This window comes from Plasmodium malariae (assembly GCF_900090045.1).
Source record: "Plasmodium malariae genome assembly, contig: PmUG01_00_27, whole genome shotgun sequence".
Classification (NCBI taxonomy): domain Eukaryota; phylum Apicomplexa; class Aconoidasida; order Haemosporida; family Plasmodiidae; genus Plasmodium; species Plasmodium malariae.
In genome coordinates this window covers 5,089-26,457 of record NW_021638299.1, presented here as the reverse complement: position 1 = coordinate 26,457, position 21,369 = coordinate 5,089, and the positions used below count along the sequence as shown (strand labels likewise).

General features: G+C 31.6%; 4 protein-coding genes across 4 annotated transcripts; 2 read left to right on the top strand and 2 right to left on the bottom strand.

Moving 5' to 3' along the window:
• Positions 1–1,436: 1,436 nt before the first annotated feature.
• Positions 1,437–3,335, top strand: PmUG01_00050100 (tRNA pseudouridine synthase, putative; the record flags this gene model as incomplete). Its single annotated transcript, XM_029004066.1, has 2 exons — positions 1,437–1,603; positions 1,808–3,335. 2 exons carry the CDS (start codon positions 1,437–1,439, stop codon positions 3,333–3,335), a joined length of 1,695 nt encoding a protein of 564 aa, XP_028859034.1.
• Positions 3,336–4,194: 859 nt separating this feature from the next.
• PmUG01_00050000 (conserved Plasmodium protein, unknown function) lies at positions 4,195–4,986 on the top strand (the record flags this gene model as incomplete). Its single annotated transcript, XM_029004055.1, has 1 exon — positions 4,195–4,986. One exon carries the CDS (start codon positions 4,195–4,197, stop codon positions 4,984–4,986), a length of 792 nt encoding a protein of 263 aa, XP_028859033.1.
• Positions 4,987–5,868: 882 nt separating this feature from the next.
• On the bottom strand, positions 5,869–14,658 carry PPP8 (serine/threonine protein phosphatase 8, putative; the record flags this gene model as incomplete). Its single annotated transcript, XM_029004044.1, has 2 exons — positions 5,869–5,956; positions 6,191–14,658. 2 exons carry the CDS (start codon positions 14,656–14,658, stop codon positions 5,869–5,871), a joined length of 8,556 nt encoding a protein of 2,851 aa, XP_028859032.1.
• A 2,856-nt stretch (positions 14,659–17,514) lies between these two features.
• PmUG01_00049800 (conserved Plasmodium protein, unknown function) lies at positions 17,515–20,739 on the bottom strand (the record flags this gene model as incomplete). Its single annotated transcript, XM_029004033.1, has 1 exon — positions 17,515–20,739. One exon carries the CDS (start codon positions 20,737–20,739, stop codon positions 17,515–17,517), a length of 3,225 nt encoding a protein of 1,074 aa, XP_028859031.1.
• Between the last annotated feature and the right edge of the window lie 630 nt (positions 20,740–21,369).

Below are 21,369 nucleotides of genomic sequence, written 5' to 3'. Positions count from 1 at the left end.
TATGTTTATTTCATGTATGTTTATTTTATGTATGTTTATTTCATGTATGTTTATTTTATGTATGTTTATTTCATGTATGTTTATTTATTATTATTTTATATATTTTATTTTATATATATTTATTTTATATATATTTATTTTATATATATTTATTTATATATATTTATTTTATATATATTTATTTTATATATATTTATTTTATATATATTTATTTTATATATATTTATTTTATATATATTTATTTTATATATATTTATTTTATGCATTTTCGTATGCCTTTTTTATGTATTCATTCATTTAGTTATTTATTATATACATTCATTTCATGATTTTTTTTTTTTTTTTTTTGCCGTTTTTTCGTAAATTTCAATTTACACCATTTTACACGTACAAAAAGATATACTTCGATACCCTCGTGTATAGGTAAAAACTTGCACACATTTGTGAGCAGTTTTTGCCGCAAACATATTTAAATGGACAACAGGTCTAACTCTAAAAACGAATTTGCTGTATTTCTGCACAACTGTGTTGTGATACGTCATTATTGCATCGCATCTTATGTTTTTGTCGCACACCTATTTATATACATAACAAAAATGAGAACATAATTTCAAAAAATCATGGTCAGTTCTTCTCTTATCCCAAATGAAGAACATTCTTCTTCTCTTTTTATAAAAAATTAAAAAATCAAATGTTATATTTTCATTATTTGTACGATGCGAACATACATTAATGGGGAATGTTAATGACAATCCAGTGGTATGTTAATGCCTCTCTAATGACAAGCTAATAGCATCATAGTGGCATGCTACAAAAGCGCTGCAAAAAAAAAAAAAAAGGGAAGAATGCAAAAATATTGTTGAACAGAATGCAAAAATATTGTTGAACAGAATGCAAAAATAATGTTGAACAGAATGCAAAAATAATGCTGAACAGAATGCAAAAATAATGCTGAACAGAATGATGAACAGAATACGGGAAAGAACAAGCAGATTATCTTATAATAAAAAAATGCAAAAAAGTATTTTTCCCCCCTTTTTATTTATAATGTAAAAAATTTAAGATGCCTATTTTTTTTTTTTTTGCCAAAATTTTAAAATAATTACAATTTTTTTTCCTCGTTTTAATGTGTGTGTGGGGGGATAATTACCACTATGTTTTGCAAATCGACAAAATGGCATAGTAAAGAAGGGCCAATTCATACCAGTAGCTAGCTATGTAAAAAAAAGAAATAATAAATATAGTAAAATAAATATGTAAATAAATAAATAAAAAAACAAATAAATAAACAAATAAATAAACAAATAAATAAACAAATAAACAAACAAATAAACAAATAAATAAACAAATAAATAAACAAATAAACAAACAAATAAACAAATAAACAAATAAACAAATAAATAAACAAATAAACAAATAAATAAACAAATAAATAAATGAACGAATGGGTAAACGGCAAAACGAACAGGCACCAAATGGATGAGCGGCCAAATGAGAAGAAACCAAGTGGACGACCAAATAACGGGATAAATGGCGAAAACATTATTAAGGGAAGGGTCTTCATTGAAGCAAAATTATTCAGCTCGTATAAAAACAATGCTGGGTAATGCTGCGTAATGCTGCATAGTGCTGCCTAGTGATGCGTAATGCTGCGTAATGCTGCGTAATGCTGCATAGTGCTGCCTAGTGATGCGTAATGGTAAGAGGCAAAGAAGCACATTAAAATGCTGAGCAGATATCTCCTTCTCTTATTATGTATTCTATACATACCCGCATACGTCTCTGCATATCATAAAAAAAGAAATAGCGCTTATCTTAACCTTCAGAATAACAGAAAAAAATTGAGCAAGGACACAAATACACGTGATAAATTTGTGAAGCGATATATGTCATGTTATGTAGCAATCCTTTTATTAAATTCTTCCATACCAATTCATTACAAGAATAAACGTAAACTATTTTACACAAATGAAAGTACTAGCACGGGGGATGGAAAAAAAAATGATAATTTGAAAAATTACAAAAATGAGGAGGACAGAACACTTGCTGGCAGAATGAGTATCTCCCTCCGTCACTACAAGAAGGACGACAATGATAAGAAAAATTTTCAAGAAACATCCCCAAATGTAAAGGATGATCCGTACAAAGCGCACGAAAAAAGCTTACCCGATCGAAGTAACATTGACGCTTCCGTTAATTTGAGCCAGGAGAATAATAATTCTGTCAAAAGAAAAACTCAAGGGAAAGAGGAGGAAAAGACTAAAAAGGAAAATATTAAAAAGGAAAGGAAAAATGACCTGAACAGAGCAAGAAAACCTGACAGTTCAGTATGGAATAATAACAATACGCATGATAAACGTCCGAATGTAAACTTCAATTTGAATATGAATTTGCACAATTCAGTGGATACGTATATAAACCAGTTCAACAATAAACTTCAAACAAGCAGTAGTAGAATATTGAGACTACCTCTTCCTAGTGAGAACAAAAAAAATAATAAAAATGAAGCAAGTATTGATGACATATTATATGGCGGCTTTCTGAACATTTACAAACCAGTAAATTTATATTCAATGAAAGTATGTGAGAGGGTTAAACACGTTTTAAAAAAGTACTTCTCTATGTTAAATCAAAAAAAAATAAATATAAAAGTGGGTCATGGGGGTACATTAGACCCTTTTGCTGAAGGAGTTTTAATGATAGGAGTACAAAAAGGAACTAAGAAATTAACAGATTTTTTAAAATGCTATAAAACTTACTTAGCCTTAGCCATCTTCGGTATTGAAACAGACACCTTAGACCGGGAAGGGAACATAACAAAAGTGAAGGAAGTGAAGTTAGGGTGTAGTGAGACAGAAGGTGGAGTGATGCATAGGAATGATTTTACAAGGGGTATGATGGGAAAGGATGCAGTTAAACATAGCGAAATTTACGAAGGTACCATTAGCAGGGGTAAAATCCTTGAAAACTTGAAAAATTTCACAGGGTGGACAAACCAGACGCCTCCACTGTATTCGGCCAAAAGGGTTAAGGGACTCAGACTGTATGAGTATGCAAGGAAAAATATTCCTGTGCATATTAAGTCAAGTAAAATTTACATAAGCTATATAAAATATTTAAACGAAATTGAACTTCCCTTTTTGGATTTTCAAATACATTGTTCAGGAGGTACATATATAAGAAGTCTTATACGAGACTTTGCTTATTCGTTAAAAAATTATGCCACATTAATTAAACTAATTAGAATTCAACAAAATGTATACTCGTATGCAGATGCATTGCATTATGACGATATAAATATAGATAATATCAAGAAGTATTTTATCAAGCTATAACTAAATCTTTTTCCCTTTTAAGTTTTTATATATATAATCTTTTTTATTATAAATTTTATCTATGCTTGCACGTATGCACAATGGCACACACATCCTTGTATTATTTCTATGCGTATTAACTATGTCCCTCTATCCCTTTTTTATGATATAAGTTAAATAAGCCTCTTATTTGTTTGTGCGCATGTGTGTATATTAGATAATATTACTTCATATTCAGTATATCTACTATAATGCCTTATAGTTCTCCTCTTTTTTATGGGTATGTAAAAGACCGTTTGAAAGTCTTACTTTACGTTCCCCTTTCTTGCTGTCAGTTAAAAGAAATTGCTCAAAATGGACAAAATGAACAAAATGAACAAAATGGACAAAATGTGCGAAATGTACAAAATGTGCGAAATGGACAAAATGTGCGAAATGTACAAAATGAACTAAATGCACAAAATAAAGTGAAAAATTAAGAAGGAATTAAAATTTTACAGAAAAGTTTCACAAAAAATAAAAAATTAAAAAAAATAAATAAAATAAAATAAAATAAAATAGATGGATGTACAAATAAATACACGAAATAGACGCATACACACTAGTCTAATTTTTTTTTTTTTTTAAATACAAACATTTTTTTTGCCTTTGTGCATGTAAGGAGAATCATAATGCTATCGTACTTACATTTACGCTGCATATATATGTATATGTTTGCATGTACACATACAGCGTATATGAACATTTACGCTTCTGGACCTTTTCATCTGGTAAGAAGTACAATAGTCATATAAGAGTTTCAAGATAAAAGCAAGGACAGTAATAGCAATAGAAATAGCGACAGCAGTAGCGGTAACGAAAAGATAATTCACAAAGTACGATGGTGAAGATAGGAAAGAAACTGAAAGGGTTTGACGAAGGAATAAAGAGACTAGACACACACAAAGATAGAGAAATAGAGGAGGAAGAAAAAACGAAAATATCGTATAAAGGGAATAAATACGGAAGTGGGAAGTTCAGTAGAAAGACAGTCGAACAGACTAGGGAACATCCAACTGAATACCCAAGTGAAAATAATGACGCTTTATACCTAGTAGAGGAAAGCATATTGGTTAAGAAAAAGTACAATGATCCGAGTTTTTATTTAGAAAGGAACAGTACGTCTGCTTTTTTGGTTCTCCTATTATACAAAATATTGATAATCAAACCAGATAATATCATCGAATTTATACTTAAAGAATTAGAATGTTTGCTAAAAGATAAATTTGAAAAAAGCAAGAAATTTAATAATATTAGTGACAATAACAATATCCGCACAGTAACTAGCGAAAGGCATAAAGACGACGCTAAAAATTTTATTGGTAAAAAATTCCACTTAACAGAACCAAAATCTACGTACTTAGAAAAATATAAATTTTTCCAAGGGGAACGTTTTCTCAGCTTAGATAATTTATTGGAAGCTGTAAATTTTATTAAAATAGAAAATTCCGATCAAGTATATTTCAACAGCTTATTAAAAATTATAAAACATTTTGAAAATTCACAAAATAAGGATGAACTCTTAAAGGAAAATATACAACTTAATGATAGTATACCACTGAACAAGGCAATACACTTAACCAAAACCTTTTACATCAACTATTTTCATAGCATTGTGCCCAATACGACTTAATTAAACATTCGTTTGAAGCTACTTCTTTTTTTATTTGGTAAAATATGCTATTTCCATTTACACCCTGTTTAAGCGTGTTATTACGTGAAAATTTGCGCACATATTTTATTTTTATTTAATTTTTTTTTTTTTTTTTTTTTTTTCCTGAACATGCAAGATAAATGTGTCAAGAACATTTTTAACAAATTTACTTTTCGCCTTTTTAAAAAAAAAAAAAAAAAAACAAAAAATTAAGCATAACAAGCAACTCATGAACTTGTATAGATGATAGGTGGCTTTTAACGACAAGTCCCGTTTTAGTAACTCCTTGTCAAATTTTGCAATATCTATGATGTTAATTTTTTTTTTTTTTTAATGTAAAATAAAAATTATCACCTGAACAGGTTAAGGAAATTCTAATACAATTAGCTACTTGCACCTGCGTTAAGGTTGCGTGGGTGTTTTCCCTTCGTATATTAATGTCACTGTATACGTAAAAAAAAAAACGAAATAACAAAAAAAAGAAAGAACAAAAAAACGAAATAACAAAAAAAAGAAAGAACAAAAAAACGAAACAACAAAAAAAAGAAAGAACAAAAAAAAGAAAGAACAAAAAAACGAAATAACAAAAAAACGATATAACAAAAAAACGAAATAACAAAAAAACGAAATAACAAAACGAAATAACAAAAAAAAGAAAGAACAAAAAAACGAAAAACAAAAAAAAGAAAGGACAAAAAAACGAAAAACAAAAAAATGGCGCAACAAAAGGTGGGCAAAGATTGACAAAAACTGATAAAAAATTAAGGAAAATATAACAAAAACATTTTCAAAACAATTCTCACTAAATAAGTGCACAGTGCGCGCGAAAAATGCAGAAGGGCAAAATTAAAGAATAATAATTTATGAACTGTCCATTATTTCCAGGCTTTTTTGGGAGGAAATTTTTGTCTGTGGTTTTGGGTCAGGGGGCAAACACTGCATCTGCAACCTAAAAATGAGAAAAAAAAGAAAAAAAAAAAAAAGAAGGATCGTAAAATGTGCGCATATTCGTATAAACATGAGCATAACCTATGGCAGCATAATAGCATGATTCATAAATATTCATGCACATGAAATCGCACACCCGTTGCGAGACCTTTGCAAAGTAAAGCACTGAATTTTATTTTATTTTTTTATTTTTGTTTATTTATTTATTTTTTTTTTTATTGTTGTATTATCTCACTTATTTAAGGGCTCTTTTGTGTTGTTGTCTCTTCTTAAACTGCGTAACATGGCCGAGTTACTCTCTCTCTTAACTTCTTTCGAATACGTTTCTTTTTTTAATTTGGCTCTGTTTGTTAAGCCCAAGTCTGGAGGCATCATGTAATCTAGAGATTTTCCCATAAATTCGTTAATTGCACTCATGCAATTTATATTGTTCATATTTTCAATATCCTTATTATCATTCATGAAACTCAAACTTTGTTCATTTAATGAAGAAATTAATTTTGAATAGTACATGTTTTTTAAATTGTCCTGACTTCTTTTAATTTCATTATCATCCTTTTTTTCATAAAATATATTATCACTATTTTCTTCATAATTTTTATCATTCTTAAAAAATTCATTAATAATAGCATTTGTATTAACTCTACTGTTTGAGTTATTCGCATTTGCATGTGTCATTCGCCCTTCTATTTCATCATAATTATCTTGCTTCTTACTACCATGGTCATTTATTAAATTGTTTATACAAATTTCATAGTCATCATAATCGTCTTCATATCTTTCATCTTCTATATCAAATATGTTTGTAAAGCTCCTATTAATGTTCTCATAGTCATGATGTACGCTGCTGTTCATATGACGTGTTTCAACACTGTTGACATCCTTTTCGTCGTTGCTATCATTTTTCGCTTCATCATTATCATCCATTTTTAATTCATCATTACTATCCTTTTTAACCATAATGTTACTATCCATTTTAACCATAATGTTACTATCCTTTTTAACGTCTTTCAGACAGTCATTTTTACAATGGTCCCTCACGTCAGCCTCTTTTTTCCCCTCTACTACTCTATAACCATAATTTCCACTTTCCATAAACTGATATAACTCATCTTTACTTTTCTCTTGTTCATGTTTACTATTCAGACTTGTGTCATGAATGAAGGTAATATTTTCTTTTTCACTAATTCCTTTTTTTATATCAGTTAAATTCATATCTTCGTTGCTTTTTGTCTCTCTGAACCTTTTTGTAAGTCTCCTACTATTTATCTCACTCAGGATATTATCGCACTGGTTACTAATATTATGGCTATTATTATTGCTATTATTATTACTATTATTATTACTATTATTATTGCTATTATTATTACTATTATTATTGCTATTATTATTACTATTATTATTGCTATTATTATTACTATTATTATTGCTATTATCATCATCATCATTCTGCACCTTCGCACCTTGTCCACTCGTATCATAACTAAACATTTTACCTTCTCCAAATTTATAATTTTGCAAATAGTTCTTATGCGTAAAATATAATTCTTTGCCGTCTATGTGACCTCCTATATTCTCTGAATCATCAAATGGACCAACCACGTCAGCAAGGTCAACCATATTAGCCATATCAACCATATGCACGGCACTCCTTCCTCTGCCTATTAACTTATCCACACCTTCTTTAAAGGTATACTTCTTATTTGCATTATGCACGTGTTCATGTTTTTCTGTTTCTCTACAGTCCTCTCTAACACACGTTGTCTTCTTATCATCACTATAAAAATCGCATTTAACATAATCGCCTCTAAATTTTAAAAGTTGTGTCATAGGGTTTTCCAAACAATGCCGTCCATCTGACTGGACCTCGTTAATGGGCTTATGACCACTACTGACAGTGTCTGTATTTTTCTCTCGGCTAATATGCAAATGACCAATTTTATCTGGACAAATTTGCGACTCATCAATTTTCGATCGACCAATTTCCCTTTTGCTACTTCCCTCTTCACGTACCATGCCACCAAGCTGATCGCTCCGAAGAGAGTTCCTTCTCGATTCGGTGCGAAGTGAACTATCCAAAAACCTCCTTTGTTTTACACCTACCTCCTCGCACTTCAATATTTGATTAAAGATGATTATATTTTTGTTCTTCTTCACAATGAATGCATTGGAAGCGTTGTTCATATATTTATTGCAATAGTTTCTTGATGAAAACAATGTTAAAATTTTCCTGTTGAATGAATATTTATATCCTTCATGAACACATTCATGTCCTCTTATAATCATCTTTAGTTTATTATTTTTCAAAAATTCTGCTAATCTATGTTTACCAAACTTGAAAGTAATTTTGCCTCTACTAGATGGAATTATATCATCCTTGGGACATTGCTTTTTTAAAAAAAATATATCATGATCATCCTCATAATTTATTGGGTCCGACCACAGCGTGTCGATTATGATTTTCTTCTCCCCTTCACTACTAATACTGCTGCTTCCATTCCCATTCCTTCCATCATTACGTCCATTCGAATCAATCTCCTGGGATACGACAATTGGTTTTTTAATATTAGAGTAATCACTTATACTCTGCACACTGTTTCCTATACCTCCATGAATACATAAAATATGATTGTCAACTAAAATGGAGAGAGGTAAAAACTCAATAGCGTCATTAATTCGATTAAACAATTCATACGAATGAGCATTTATTACCTTATCTTGATAATTAATTAACCCTAGAAATTTAAAATTTTTCCTCATTTTCTCTTCTATATCTTTGTAAAAGCCATATATATAGTTGAATAACCTATCTTCGTGATTCCCCCTCAATAAATATATATGATTTGGAAAAAGAATTTTAAGACTGAACAATAGACATATCACCTCCAGCGAGTGATCGCCTCTGTTTATATAATTACCCAAAAATATATACTTCACATCGTCATCATTGTACCTGCCGTTATTGCAACTACTGCCGTTAGTTTTACTGTTCTTTTCACTCCTATTTGTAGCACCACCCCTTACACAGCCAACATCACTTCTCTCATTCACATCCCACTGATCAGACTTCCAACCAGGTACACCACTTTCAAAGTTAGTCAAATCAAAAGAGCTAATCATCTCATTCGACTTGTCGTGAAGCGGCCAATTATACTTATTGAAGAAGTCTATAACATCAAATAAATTTCCATGTATATCTCCAAAAATCTTACATGGTAAATTTACATGCTCTAATGTATTTTCTAATTTAAACAACTTAGCTACTTCATCACACAGTAAAAGAATATCATTATAAGAGCATATTTGAAATATTTCGAAGTAGTAGCTATATTTTTCTTTATTCTTCCCATAACAAATATTATAAAACGTTGTAAATACTTTAAATGCGACATCTTGATTTAGTGTAAATAATCTCTCATCTTGTATATATTTTTCTCGATACGTTTTTACTATATCTCGTAGACGGTCATACTTTGCACTCATAGTATTTGTTTCCGCATATATTGTACGCTTATTCTTATTATTACGTTCACTCTTACTTTCATTCTTATTACCATCCATACTTTCATCCTTACTTTCATTCTTATTACCATCCATACTTTCATCCTTACTTTCATTCTTATTACCATCCATACTTTCATCCTTACTTTCATTCTTATTACGATCCTTACTTTCATTCTTATTACCATCCTTACTTTCATTCTCATTCCTATTCTTATTCCACACCCGGTCAACATTATCCTTATTTCCAAAATGAGGAGGTGGTTCATTATACATACCAGGACTTGGAATATATGCATCAAAAACATTATTCCCATTTGTTGTGCTTACTTTACCCATGTGGTACCCACCCCCATCAAGTCGCTCATCATACCTCGTTTTATTCATGTTACTGCGACCCCCATTCATAATGCACCTTTCGTAGTTACTCTTCTGCCCATTGTTTCCATCCCAAACCATATCACTCTTCTTTGTGCTGTCATAATGATTAGCTCCTTTGAGGCCTCCATTCTTATTCAAGTTCATATATATGCAATCTGCTTCATATGCTGACACAACTGCACCTGAATTATGTCCGTCTATGTACTTCCCTGCATTTTGCTCTTCTGTACTCAATGAAGCTTTACTTTCATTTGATATGTAAGCATTATGTCCATAATTTTCGTAAATACCGCTATCCTTCCTTTTAAAAATAAATCCATTTACACTGTTTGCATTACACTGTTGACCTATGCTAAATTTATAACGATTATCTTTTAACTCGTTGCAAAGTTTCATATCACAGTTAGACTTTATGTTTATCGTGCTGTTCAGATCGCTTCCGTTATCCACACTATTCATCTGATTTGAGCGTTCATTTAAGCTAATGCCGCTAATACAGCCAATATCCCTAGTACTTCCAGTGCCCCTAGTGCCGCTTCTATCCCCCTCGTGCGATGAACTAGAAATGTAATATGCTCCACTTTCCTTGCTAGACTCATCATTCAAATCCCTATTGTTATTCGCCTTTTCCGTATAATCAACTAAATGTACAATATTCTCCATCGCATTGTTATTGTCCACTTCATTCTCATTAAATGAATCTATCATATCCTTTTCATTCCAATTGCTATCCTTATGATCAATGGAAAATACAACTGCATCAGTTTGATTCACTTCCAATGGTGTTGCTTCATTTTTACCAAACATGTCAACATTTGTAGTAACACTATTCGTGTTATTGTTATCATTTATGCTCTTCTCTTTCAGTAAATCCCTTTCCACCTTGTCATCCCCTCCATGGGTACATGTTACATCCATAGTTCCTTCATCCTGTAAATATGCTTCCTTTTGTACACACGATTCATGCCCGTTAAGAAGGGATGTACCCTTCTTCTCTACTCCATTGTTACATATATCGTTAATACATTCATTCATATTATTCATACTCGTATTTTTGTCATCCTCGCAGCTACCGAAACTGTAAGCGTTACCTCCTGGATCGGTGTGTCTTACACTTTTACCATTCGAATAATTTGCTTCCTTCTCCCCCTCCGTATCCCCAATATGTCCTACTTCCAAACTGCAGTTGTATTCCTCTTTCTTTACGGTGCACAAGTCTTCAAACAGTGCCATGTGGTAGTTACCATCCCCCTGTGTGATATATTTTTCTTCATACTGGTTAGAATTCTGTTCATCAAAATGAATTATGCCCCCTTTTTGATTTTCCGTAGGTATATCATTCGCTTCTTCTATCTTATGGTTCAACAATATATGCTCATTGCTTGATGGACCATTACCACTTTGCAAAACATTGTCATGAAACACATCTTCCTGAATATGGGACATATGGGGCATATCCGGAATAGACGCAATAGCTGCAGAAACCCCTATATCGGGAATACTCTTTACCCTATCCGCTGTGGTGAGTGTTTCCCCCTTATTGACATAAGAACTATGGTGCTGATGCAGTTCCTTGTTCCTCCCTGCAGTTATAATAAAAAAACTTTCATTATTGTTTATGTACTCTTCCGACACTATATTAGCTGCATAAGTGTGCAGAAAATATTTCTTAACAATATTAGCCATATCATAGTTAGATCTAAGTAGATTAGTAGTTCCCTCAATTGTTCTCGTTAAAACTAAACTATAGAAGTAGTCATAACTAATCTTTTTGCAATCTTTCATTATCTTATCCCTTTCAGCAATGACAAAATTTTTTAGTTTTCTTTTATCATTCCTTAATTTTATATATTGAAAATTTTTTGATAATTCATATATATGATATAGAAATACAAGCATTTCTTTATCACTTAAGTACCCATCTCTGTCAATATCATATGCACGAAATATTAACTGATGACGTAATTTCCCAGTATCATCCTCTATGTCGTTTGCCATTTGAGGACTACATGCTAACATGCCAATAAGAAAATCTGTCTGAGTAATTTGATAACGTTTCCCTCTATCTAAACAATTAAACATGAACAAAACTATTTTTTCTGAAGAGAAAATGTTTTTATATTTTTTAAAAATTAATTTAAAATTTTTCAATGATATAAGATTAGGATACTCGGTATGACCATACTCATTAAATAAATATTTTAAAAATATAAGCTTCTCTATTATTTTGTTATTTCTTTCTTCAGATAATTCATCAATAATGTTTTTCATAACTTCAGTTATGTCACTGTCGTTATTCTCGAGTAAGAAATTTTCAAATATGCTCCTATTACTACCATAAACGTCAAAAAGGAGGTTAAATAGTCCGTGTGTTTCCATCTTTACATTTTCGTTATACGAAGAAATGATATTTTTCATTAATTTGTTGTGCGACATCCATTCGGTAAACTCTCTTTTGGCCCCGCTTCTTCCTTCACTTCTTCCCTCGCTTCTTCCTTCACTTCTTCCCTCGCTTCTTCCTTCACTTCTTCCCTCGCTTCTGCCTCCACATCTACCTTCGTTTATGCCTTCACATCTACCTTCGTTTATGCCTTCACTTCTACCTTCGTTTATGCCTTCACTTCTACCTTCGTTTATGCCTTCACTTCTACCTTCGTTTATGCCCTCCTCCTTTTCAACTCCTTTATCCTCCTCACTCAGAACGATATGCATGTCTTCAATACTTGTAAGTTCGGGATATAATACTGCATTTCTGCTTTTCCATACCTCCTCTTCTTCACTTTTTACCAATATCTCCTTGCTAGTTCCCTTATCTGTGCTTTTTCCCCAGGTGCTGCCTGACCCTACTTCATCACTCTGTCCACATCCAACCGTGTTACCCGAACCTGTGAAACCTGCGCAATCTGAGTTACGAGCAGTGCAGTTGGTACGGCTTGTGCAACTGGTGCACTTAGTACAACTGCTTCTTCCACATGCTTTGCTCGTTTTCCATTTCATCTGATATGAACAACTATGAACCCTCTCATTAAAGAGTCCCCTTCTTCCATCCCAGGGAATGATACCCGGAATGAACGAATCATTATTATGATCCCAGTTGTTGCTGCTGTTATTGCCGTTATTCCCATTACTATTACATCTTTTCCCAACATTACTACCACTTCTATTGTTCTTAGTAGGGACGTCATCACCCCTCAGTAATTTCTCATTTTCCATATTACTTATCACGCAGCTGCTATTACGATGGTAGGCACTTGGTGGAATGGGGATAGCACTACAACTAGGACCCTTTACTACCTTGTAATGATATTCAGACGTTTTGTTAAATCGACCATTTCGACAAGTGCTTCCATTTAACAAAGTAACTTTCTCTAACTTTAGCTGAGACTCTTTGACTGATTTTCCTTGTTTATCAGGTTGCATTAATCTAACAACATCGTATCCCCTAAAAGGAGTACTATTATTTTTACAATGCATAGTAGTAGGGACAGAATAATTTACTTCCTTAACAATATCATCATTCTTTCTTTCTACAAATGGATGTATAATACCCTTATGTGTATTCCCTTCATATAAATCCTTGTATATACCGCTAACATAACTCACGTTGTCATACCAATTGTGCTTATTATTTTTCTGAACAACCAAATTTTTGTTCATGTTAAAATTGTTGTCAGGAGGTATATGCTCAAGAGAATTATGTCTACTATTCAATGGTGCTCTTTTGAACGCAAGAACAGAGTACTTCCTTGTTCCTCCTTTCAAACTAGCGCAGTTTCCCCCATACACAATGCTGCTTGTGCTTCTGAAGCTATTATTCCATTCGTTATCATTGCATCTATCGTAGTGATTATCATAGAGTCTATTGTAGTGCCTATTGTAGTAAATTTCGCAATTATTACCGTTTCGTCTATCATCTTTATTATTGTACGTATGACTGTAGTTATTTCCGTAGCTATTACTCTGACTATTTCTATGATTATTGATGTGACTACTACTATGGATTTTGTTATAGCCTATGTTATAATGACTATTCGCGGAAGTACCCATGGCAGAAGCAGTACGCCACTCTCGAAATTTTCGTACTCCTATGTTTCTAATATCATCTTTCATACCAGTATTCCCTATTACATTGTTTGCCCCTATGTTCATATGCACATCTTTATTTATGTATGCACTATCTAAATGATAAATCAATGGAACAGTTCCATCTCCTGTATTCAAGGTGTTATATTGATATGTCTGTAAACTATCTACACTATTTTTGTAATGTGGATGTTTCATATTCACATGGTGATATAGACCAGGTGACGGATCTAATATAAAATCGCTATAGTTATTATTATTATTATTATTACTATTAGTATTACTATTATTATTGCTATTATTATTACTATTAGTATTACTATTATTATTGCTATTATTATTACTATTAGTATTACTATTATTATTACTATTAGTATTACTATTATTATTACTATTAGTATTACTATTATTATTACTATTAGTATTACTATGAGTATTACTATTAGTATTACTATGAGTATTACTATTAGTATTACTATTATTATTACTATTATTATTACTATTGTTTTTTCTATTACTGTTACTATTTTTATTGCTATTGTTGATAATACTACTACTATTCCTATGTTCTATGTTATACGGTTTAAAAGACCCTAACTCGACTGTACTATAATTATTTAAGGATTTTGTCAGAACAGCTCCTCTTTCTCCTATCGATTTGTTGTTGAAAAAAAAGTCACTATTTAATTTATTCTGACCATGTTCATATTCATTCATATACATGTTATTTCTCTTCATTTCTTTTTTATATTTCCAATAATTTTTTTTGCCTTTATAATGGGCTACTATATATGTGTCTTACTTGTAAATACATTTAATTAGTATAGCTAACAAGCATCTGTCTATCAAAGCAATACATACACATGCACAAAAAAAAAAAAAAAAAAAAAAAAGTTAAGCAGTATGAAATAAAAGTGAGAAAAAATGAGAAAGAGTGAAAGAAGGTAAAATTACTCTCTAACGATATAACAGTAGTGCCACTTGTTCTGTGCTATATCATCTTTCATTATGAACATGTGAAAAGAAGGTTAAGAAATTAAATGGAAAATGACGTAACTAGCTGTGTGGTAAGCCAATAAGCGAAGTGATAATAAAGCGAAGAAAAAAAAAAAAAAAAAAAAAAAAATTAGCAGCTTTAACATACAAAAGCTTAGAGTCTAAACGTCTTAACGTCATAACGTCCAAACTTCTGATCACCTTAACGTGTTAATGTTTTATTTTTTAAAATTGGTGAATTCAAAATGCAAATACGTGTAAAGGCCAGAAATACTCATAAACAGTTATCCCATCTTTCACTTGTTTACTCAAGTGGCAAATTTTATTCTGCATTTTTGTGCTTTCCTCTACTGCAATTTTTTACTCAGCTCCACTCTGTTTCTCTTTTGTAACTGCTGATGTTACTGCTATTGCTACTTCTTATGCTTTTTTTTTAACACAAAATGCGGAGTTAAATTTCCCCTTCAACAAAATTATGTTTAACACATATTTCCTTTTTTAAAAAAAAAAAAAAAAAAAAAAAAAAAGATTTTTAAATAGTTAACAAAGTATACAAACAATGAATTAGTGTGTTAAAATAATTGCTTAATCGTAAGCATTAGTCTTCTAAAAACGAGTTGTTCCACAGGGAGGAAGTGACAAAACAGGTAAACAAAATGGGAAAAAATGAAAATAAAACGAAAAAAAAGAAAAGAAATGGAATTAAAACTAAAAAAAAAAGAAAAGAAATGGAATTAAAACTAAAAAAAAAAGTAAAAAAAGAAAAAAAAAAATAAAAAAAACAAAAATAAGTAAAAAAAAAAAAATGGAAACAAATGGAAAAAATGCAAAAAATGGAAACATGGAAAAAATGCAAAAAATGGAAACATGGAAAATATGCAAAAAATGGAAACATGGAAAATATGCAAAAAATGGAAACATGGAAAAAATTGGAAAAAATGGAAATAAATATATCGTTTAACACTGAAAGACATTTAGAAAATACTTTGGATCCTCGAAGAGGAATGAACAATTGTTGCACTGCTCACAAGTACTATTATATTTTGTTTTTCTATTTAATGCTTTTTCCGTACGCGCATAGGCAAGTATGGGAGTAGCATGTTCGCTTGTATGTATACATTTATCCATGTGTACACGTATATACATATACACTTATATACATACATACATAAACGTTTACGTATATAATTTATTCCTCCCCCACATCCAAATATTTAAAGCTGATTATCAAAAACCTCGTTGCCTTTTTTCAAAATGCATTTATGTGCACTGTCATTTGGGGTATAAATTTTGTTCCTATCCTTTTTTCGTATTTTTCCGCACCCTGCTTATGAAAACGTGTACATTCAAAAAAAAAAAAAAAAAAAAAAAAAAAAAAAAAATATACTATTAAATACATTGTATACAAAGAGAATGTACATTATTACGTTCTTTCTCTGACTTGTTCACCTCCTCCTTTCTTCATCTTTTATGAATGAAAAAGTGCGCAAAAAGGGAAAAAAAAATGTACACTATATTGTATATATTCTATATATATATATACACTCATATATAAATATATTAAAATTTATAAAAATTGTCCTCTTTGCACCCCCCTAACTGCATATCGCATAAACGGACAAAGGTCCCTTTAAAATAGAAAAAATTACAACCAATGGTTACAAACTTCTCATATTATTTTATTTTTTTTTTTTTTAAATCATAATTTTCGCCTTTTTAATGTTCTTTTTTGTTTTAAAGCCAAAAAAGTTATGTTATGCACACACAAAAAAAAAATAAGAAAATAAAAAAATAAGAAAATAAAATAAAAAAAACAAATATATATATACATATACACAAAAATAATGAAAATTGTGAATATACGTTAAGATACACAAAAATTCGTAAAAATGTATAAGAATACATAAATAGTAAAATAATGGGAATTCTTATATGGACAACTACTAACATAACGATGCGTATTAAAAGAAAGTAGATATAACACACAATCATGCACACCCATACAACGTTAAAACAAAAAAAAATAATAAATCCGTTCAGCAAATTTCAAGAGATGTACATTCCCAAAATGGTGCACTCGTAGTTGCCCTTAACAAACGGTTCAAATAAGTTTGGAGACAGTAGTGGCACTAAAACCAGTAAGAAATGCATTTTCGTGCGAAATGTGGGATGTAACATAGCAAATGGGACAAGGGGGAGGGGGCAATTTATAAGCACGTACATATGTATTAATGTATTAACGTATTAACGTATTAACGTACTAACGTATTAACGTATTAACGTACTAACGTATTAACGTATTAACGTATTAACGTATTAACGTATTAACGTATTAACGTATTAACGTATTAACGTATTAACGTATTAACGTATTAACGTATTAACGTATTAACGTATTAACGTATTAACGTATTAACGTATTAACGTATTAACGTATTAACGTATTAACGTATTAACGTATTAACGTATTAACGTATCTATACGTATTAACGTATTAACGTATTAACGTATTAACGTATTAATGTATTTATGCATGTGCGGTCGCCCCCGACCAATTCTACGTTGTCAAACATACGTTCCCCCCTTTTGGATTTCATGTCAACGCGACGACATTTTCGCAACATGCACCGACCTTCGGTAGAAGTAGTACGATTGTATATCGAGTATAAGTAAAAAAATGAGTATTAGTAGAAAGATATAAAAACGAGAAGATAATGATTCACACTTTTTTGTTTGATCATTTAAGGTATAGAAATACCAAATAGAACAATCAGGATCAATACAGATATTTAAAGCAGGTTCATAAAACTGATCTCCTATACATTCTGCTTTTTTTGTACATTTATCATCTGACCAATGAAAATTTTTTTTATTTGCAAATCCTACACGAAAATTATATTGATCAACTACAACATAAAAATTGTTTAATACATATGTCCCAAACTTAATCAACGGTTTCGTTGTCCTTCCGCTGTTCTCGCTAGTCACCCCTTCGTGTATATCCGGAATGACACACAAGTAATTGTCATTTATGCTGTTCTCGTTAATGATGAGATTGTCCAGGGGGATGAGTATCTCCTGCATGTTAGTTTTTGAGCCACTAGCGCTACGACTTCTAACCTTAAACATGTCTACGTCTTCGCTGCATACATTGTTATCACTCACAACATCGTTGTCAGAGAAGTAAAACTTTAGAACAGGAAGTGGTCTGTTTTTCTCATCCACTGAACACATTCGAGGGATCGAATCCTCATCAAATACTACATCAACTTTATTCTTTGGTACGCACCTTTCATCATTCTTATTAACTGGTAAGTACTCCATTAAACTTAGCCAATACATTTTTGGTAGTACTAGACACTTACTAGTTAAGTCTATAATACCTTGCCAATTGCTACTATACTTTCCAAATATATTTTTATTACATACTTGTAAATTATATATAGTAAACTGCATAAAGGAATCCGAAAATATTCCGCCCCGTTCTCTCGATTCTGCCCATTTTATTTCGCCATATTCTTTTTTGTAATCTCCTATGTGAATTTCCGACCTGCACAAAGGGGGGTCATCCCCCACACTCCCCTCATTGCTGCCATTACCACTACCACTACTGCTATTATCACTACTACTAGTACCACTTCTACTCTTTTCTGTTTCTATTCTCATGTTATCTTTACCATTACTCCCCTCAACGCTTCCTTCTCCAGGTAATTTCCCCCCCTCCGCTTTATCTTTGTACATGTTAACTTTTTCGGCTTCTCCCTCTTCTCCCACTCCCACTCCAACTTTGACTACTGCTGCTTCTTTTTCCCCTTTCTTCTTATCTCCCACTCCCACATCCTCACCTTTCGCGCCAGTCATAACCCGGGTATCCCCTGCATCAATAAGACCTTGAGTACATATATTTCCCATTATTTTTTCCTTTTTATGAAGATCTTCCATCATGTGTGTAAAATGAAAAACTTCCCTCTTGCTACTACTCGGAGCATCTACATGAACGAATTTCTTTATAGCATTTTCTGGTAAATTAATATCAATAGCGAACAAGGAGTTATGTTTTTCGATGATATTATTCCATGCACTTGTGTTCCTACAACTTAATTCTTTGCCCGCAATACCGAAAATACCATCCGTGTCTTTGAACAAACTCCAGTTGTTATAACGCGACAAATCAATGACTAACTTAATGTCCGCATTTTCGAAAAAGGTTCCATCCGCGCCTGGTTCTGATGCAGTTTCTGATACGTCTGCTCCTCTTTCTGATGCTACTTCTAATGCTCCCTCTGGTTCTACTTTTGATGCTCCTTCGATGAATGCGTTATCACCGCCCATTCTTCCCCTCACGTCTGCACTTCCACTCCTGCTCGACAACTGCAAATCTAAAATATCTACGTCATCAGACCCTTCCACATGACTTTCGCTAAATTTTAAAGAATCATAATACACATTAGGATATGCTGCCTTACTATCAATATTTAAATTGCTATCATTGTAACATTCATACGGTTTAGATAAAATAGCAGGTAAACATAATAAATCGTTATTACACCAAGTTGCATTTCTAGAAATATTAGGATTGTAACAACTCTTCTTTTCATCATCCTTATAACATGCTTGGGAGTCTTTCATAAAAACATATATTCCTTCTAGTCTGCTATTTATGGATAATTTTAAAACCTGTTCACCTACTTTTACATTTGTGTACAAATTTTTATTTTCAGTCATATAAACATTTAGTATTGTAGCCGAGAAATTACTTTTACTACTCACTAATTTTTGTTTACTCTGAGTGCTGCTCATCTCTTCCTTTTCCTCAATCATTTTCTTTTTTTTAAGCCCATCACAAGGACCTTCCTTACCAACACTTCCATCCGTACCTTTTCCGCTTTCAATTCTACTGCTTATCCTATCTTTAGAACCATCCTTATGAATGGTATAATTATTCATATTATCTACTTTCCTTCCTTCACTTTTTAATTTTACATCTTTATTTGACGAGATGAACGTATGTATAACTGTATTTTCTTCTCCATTTAACGCATATTCTCCCTTCCCATGAAGGTTAAAATTCGCTGACAGTTTTTTCTTACGTTTTTCACCTTCACCTTCATCAATGTTTCTATCTCTATTTTTAATTTCCTTTATTTTTTGCTCTCCTCCTTTCTTGTAGTCTTTATCTACACCATCCTTAAGACTACCATTTCGTTGTAACACCTTTTCCTTTTCCTTCATACCTGTGAGGGTGTATTCTGCAGGAAGAAAAACTTGACTTTTTTCATGGAAATTGGTATAATGGTCCGTAGCCGGGTCCAGTTCTTCCTCTCCCCTTGACAAGTTCTTACCATTTTTTGGTAAATAATTATTTTCGCTATTTTGGTTATACTCCCTTGTTTCGTTATTCTCATTATTCTCCTTTTTTTCCTTTTTCATTTCTTCCTCTTTACTGCTACTAACAAACTCTGGGGAGCTCTTACCCTGCAAATTCTCCCTGTCGTTCGACTTACTTAGAGAGCCATCATCATATCTGATATTGTTGTTTTTGTGTTTGTTGATGTTGTTACTGTTACTGTTGTTGTTGCTACTACTGCTACTACTGCTACTGCTGCTACTACTGCTACTACTGCTACTGCTGCTACTACTGCTACTACTGCTACTGCTGCTACTACTGCCATTATGTTTTCCCTCACTTTTACTGTCCACACTACTTATATCTCTACCTCCTGATTCTAATGCGAATAGGAGCAATAGGAATAGTAGTAGGAGTGATATTATGAAACGCCGATTGCATTTTGCGTTTTTTAAAGCCATCAACTTAGCACACATTCATAAAAAAAAAAAAAAAAAAAAAAATTATGCAAATTCGGCGGTTACGTTAAGACTTTATACATCTGCGCTTGTTTTTTTAATTACTCGCCTTTTTGCCTTTTTTTATACTCTTATGATGTTATACTTTTATAACGTTATACTTTTTTTTTTTTTTTTTTTTCTTTTTTCTAGCTACTTTAAGGGTTGACTTGAAAAAAAAAAGAAATAAGTAAGACTCGGTTTAGAGGTGAAAACTGGTTCACATTTTTCTTGACGGGGGAATTTTGAATATACATACGTACGCACATACATATATATATATATATATACAATTCGTAGAAATGTATATTTAACGTATACAAATGCGTATAAACGTATAAAATTATTTATAAATATATATGATGTACATGTTCCCCGTTTGCAAACTCCTTGCTAGCTAATTTTTTTCGTTCAAATTTGTATTTTCCTTTTTAGTTCGTTCACGCTTTGAACATTCAACACTCAAGGCATTAAAAGAACAAAATATTTTTTTTGAGCACTACATAATATTATTATTATACGTGAAACATTCCTTTCTTATTTCGTTTCTTATTTTGTTTCTTATTTCGTTTCTTATTTTGTTTCTTATTTCGTTTCTTATTTTGTTTC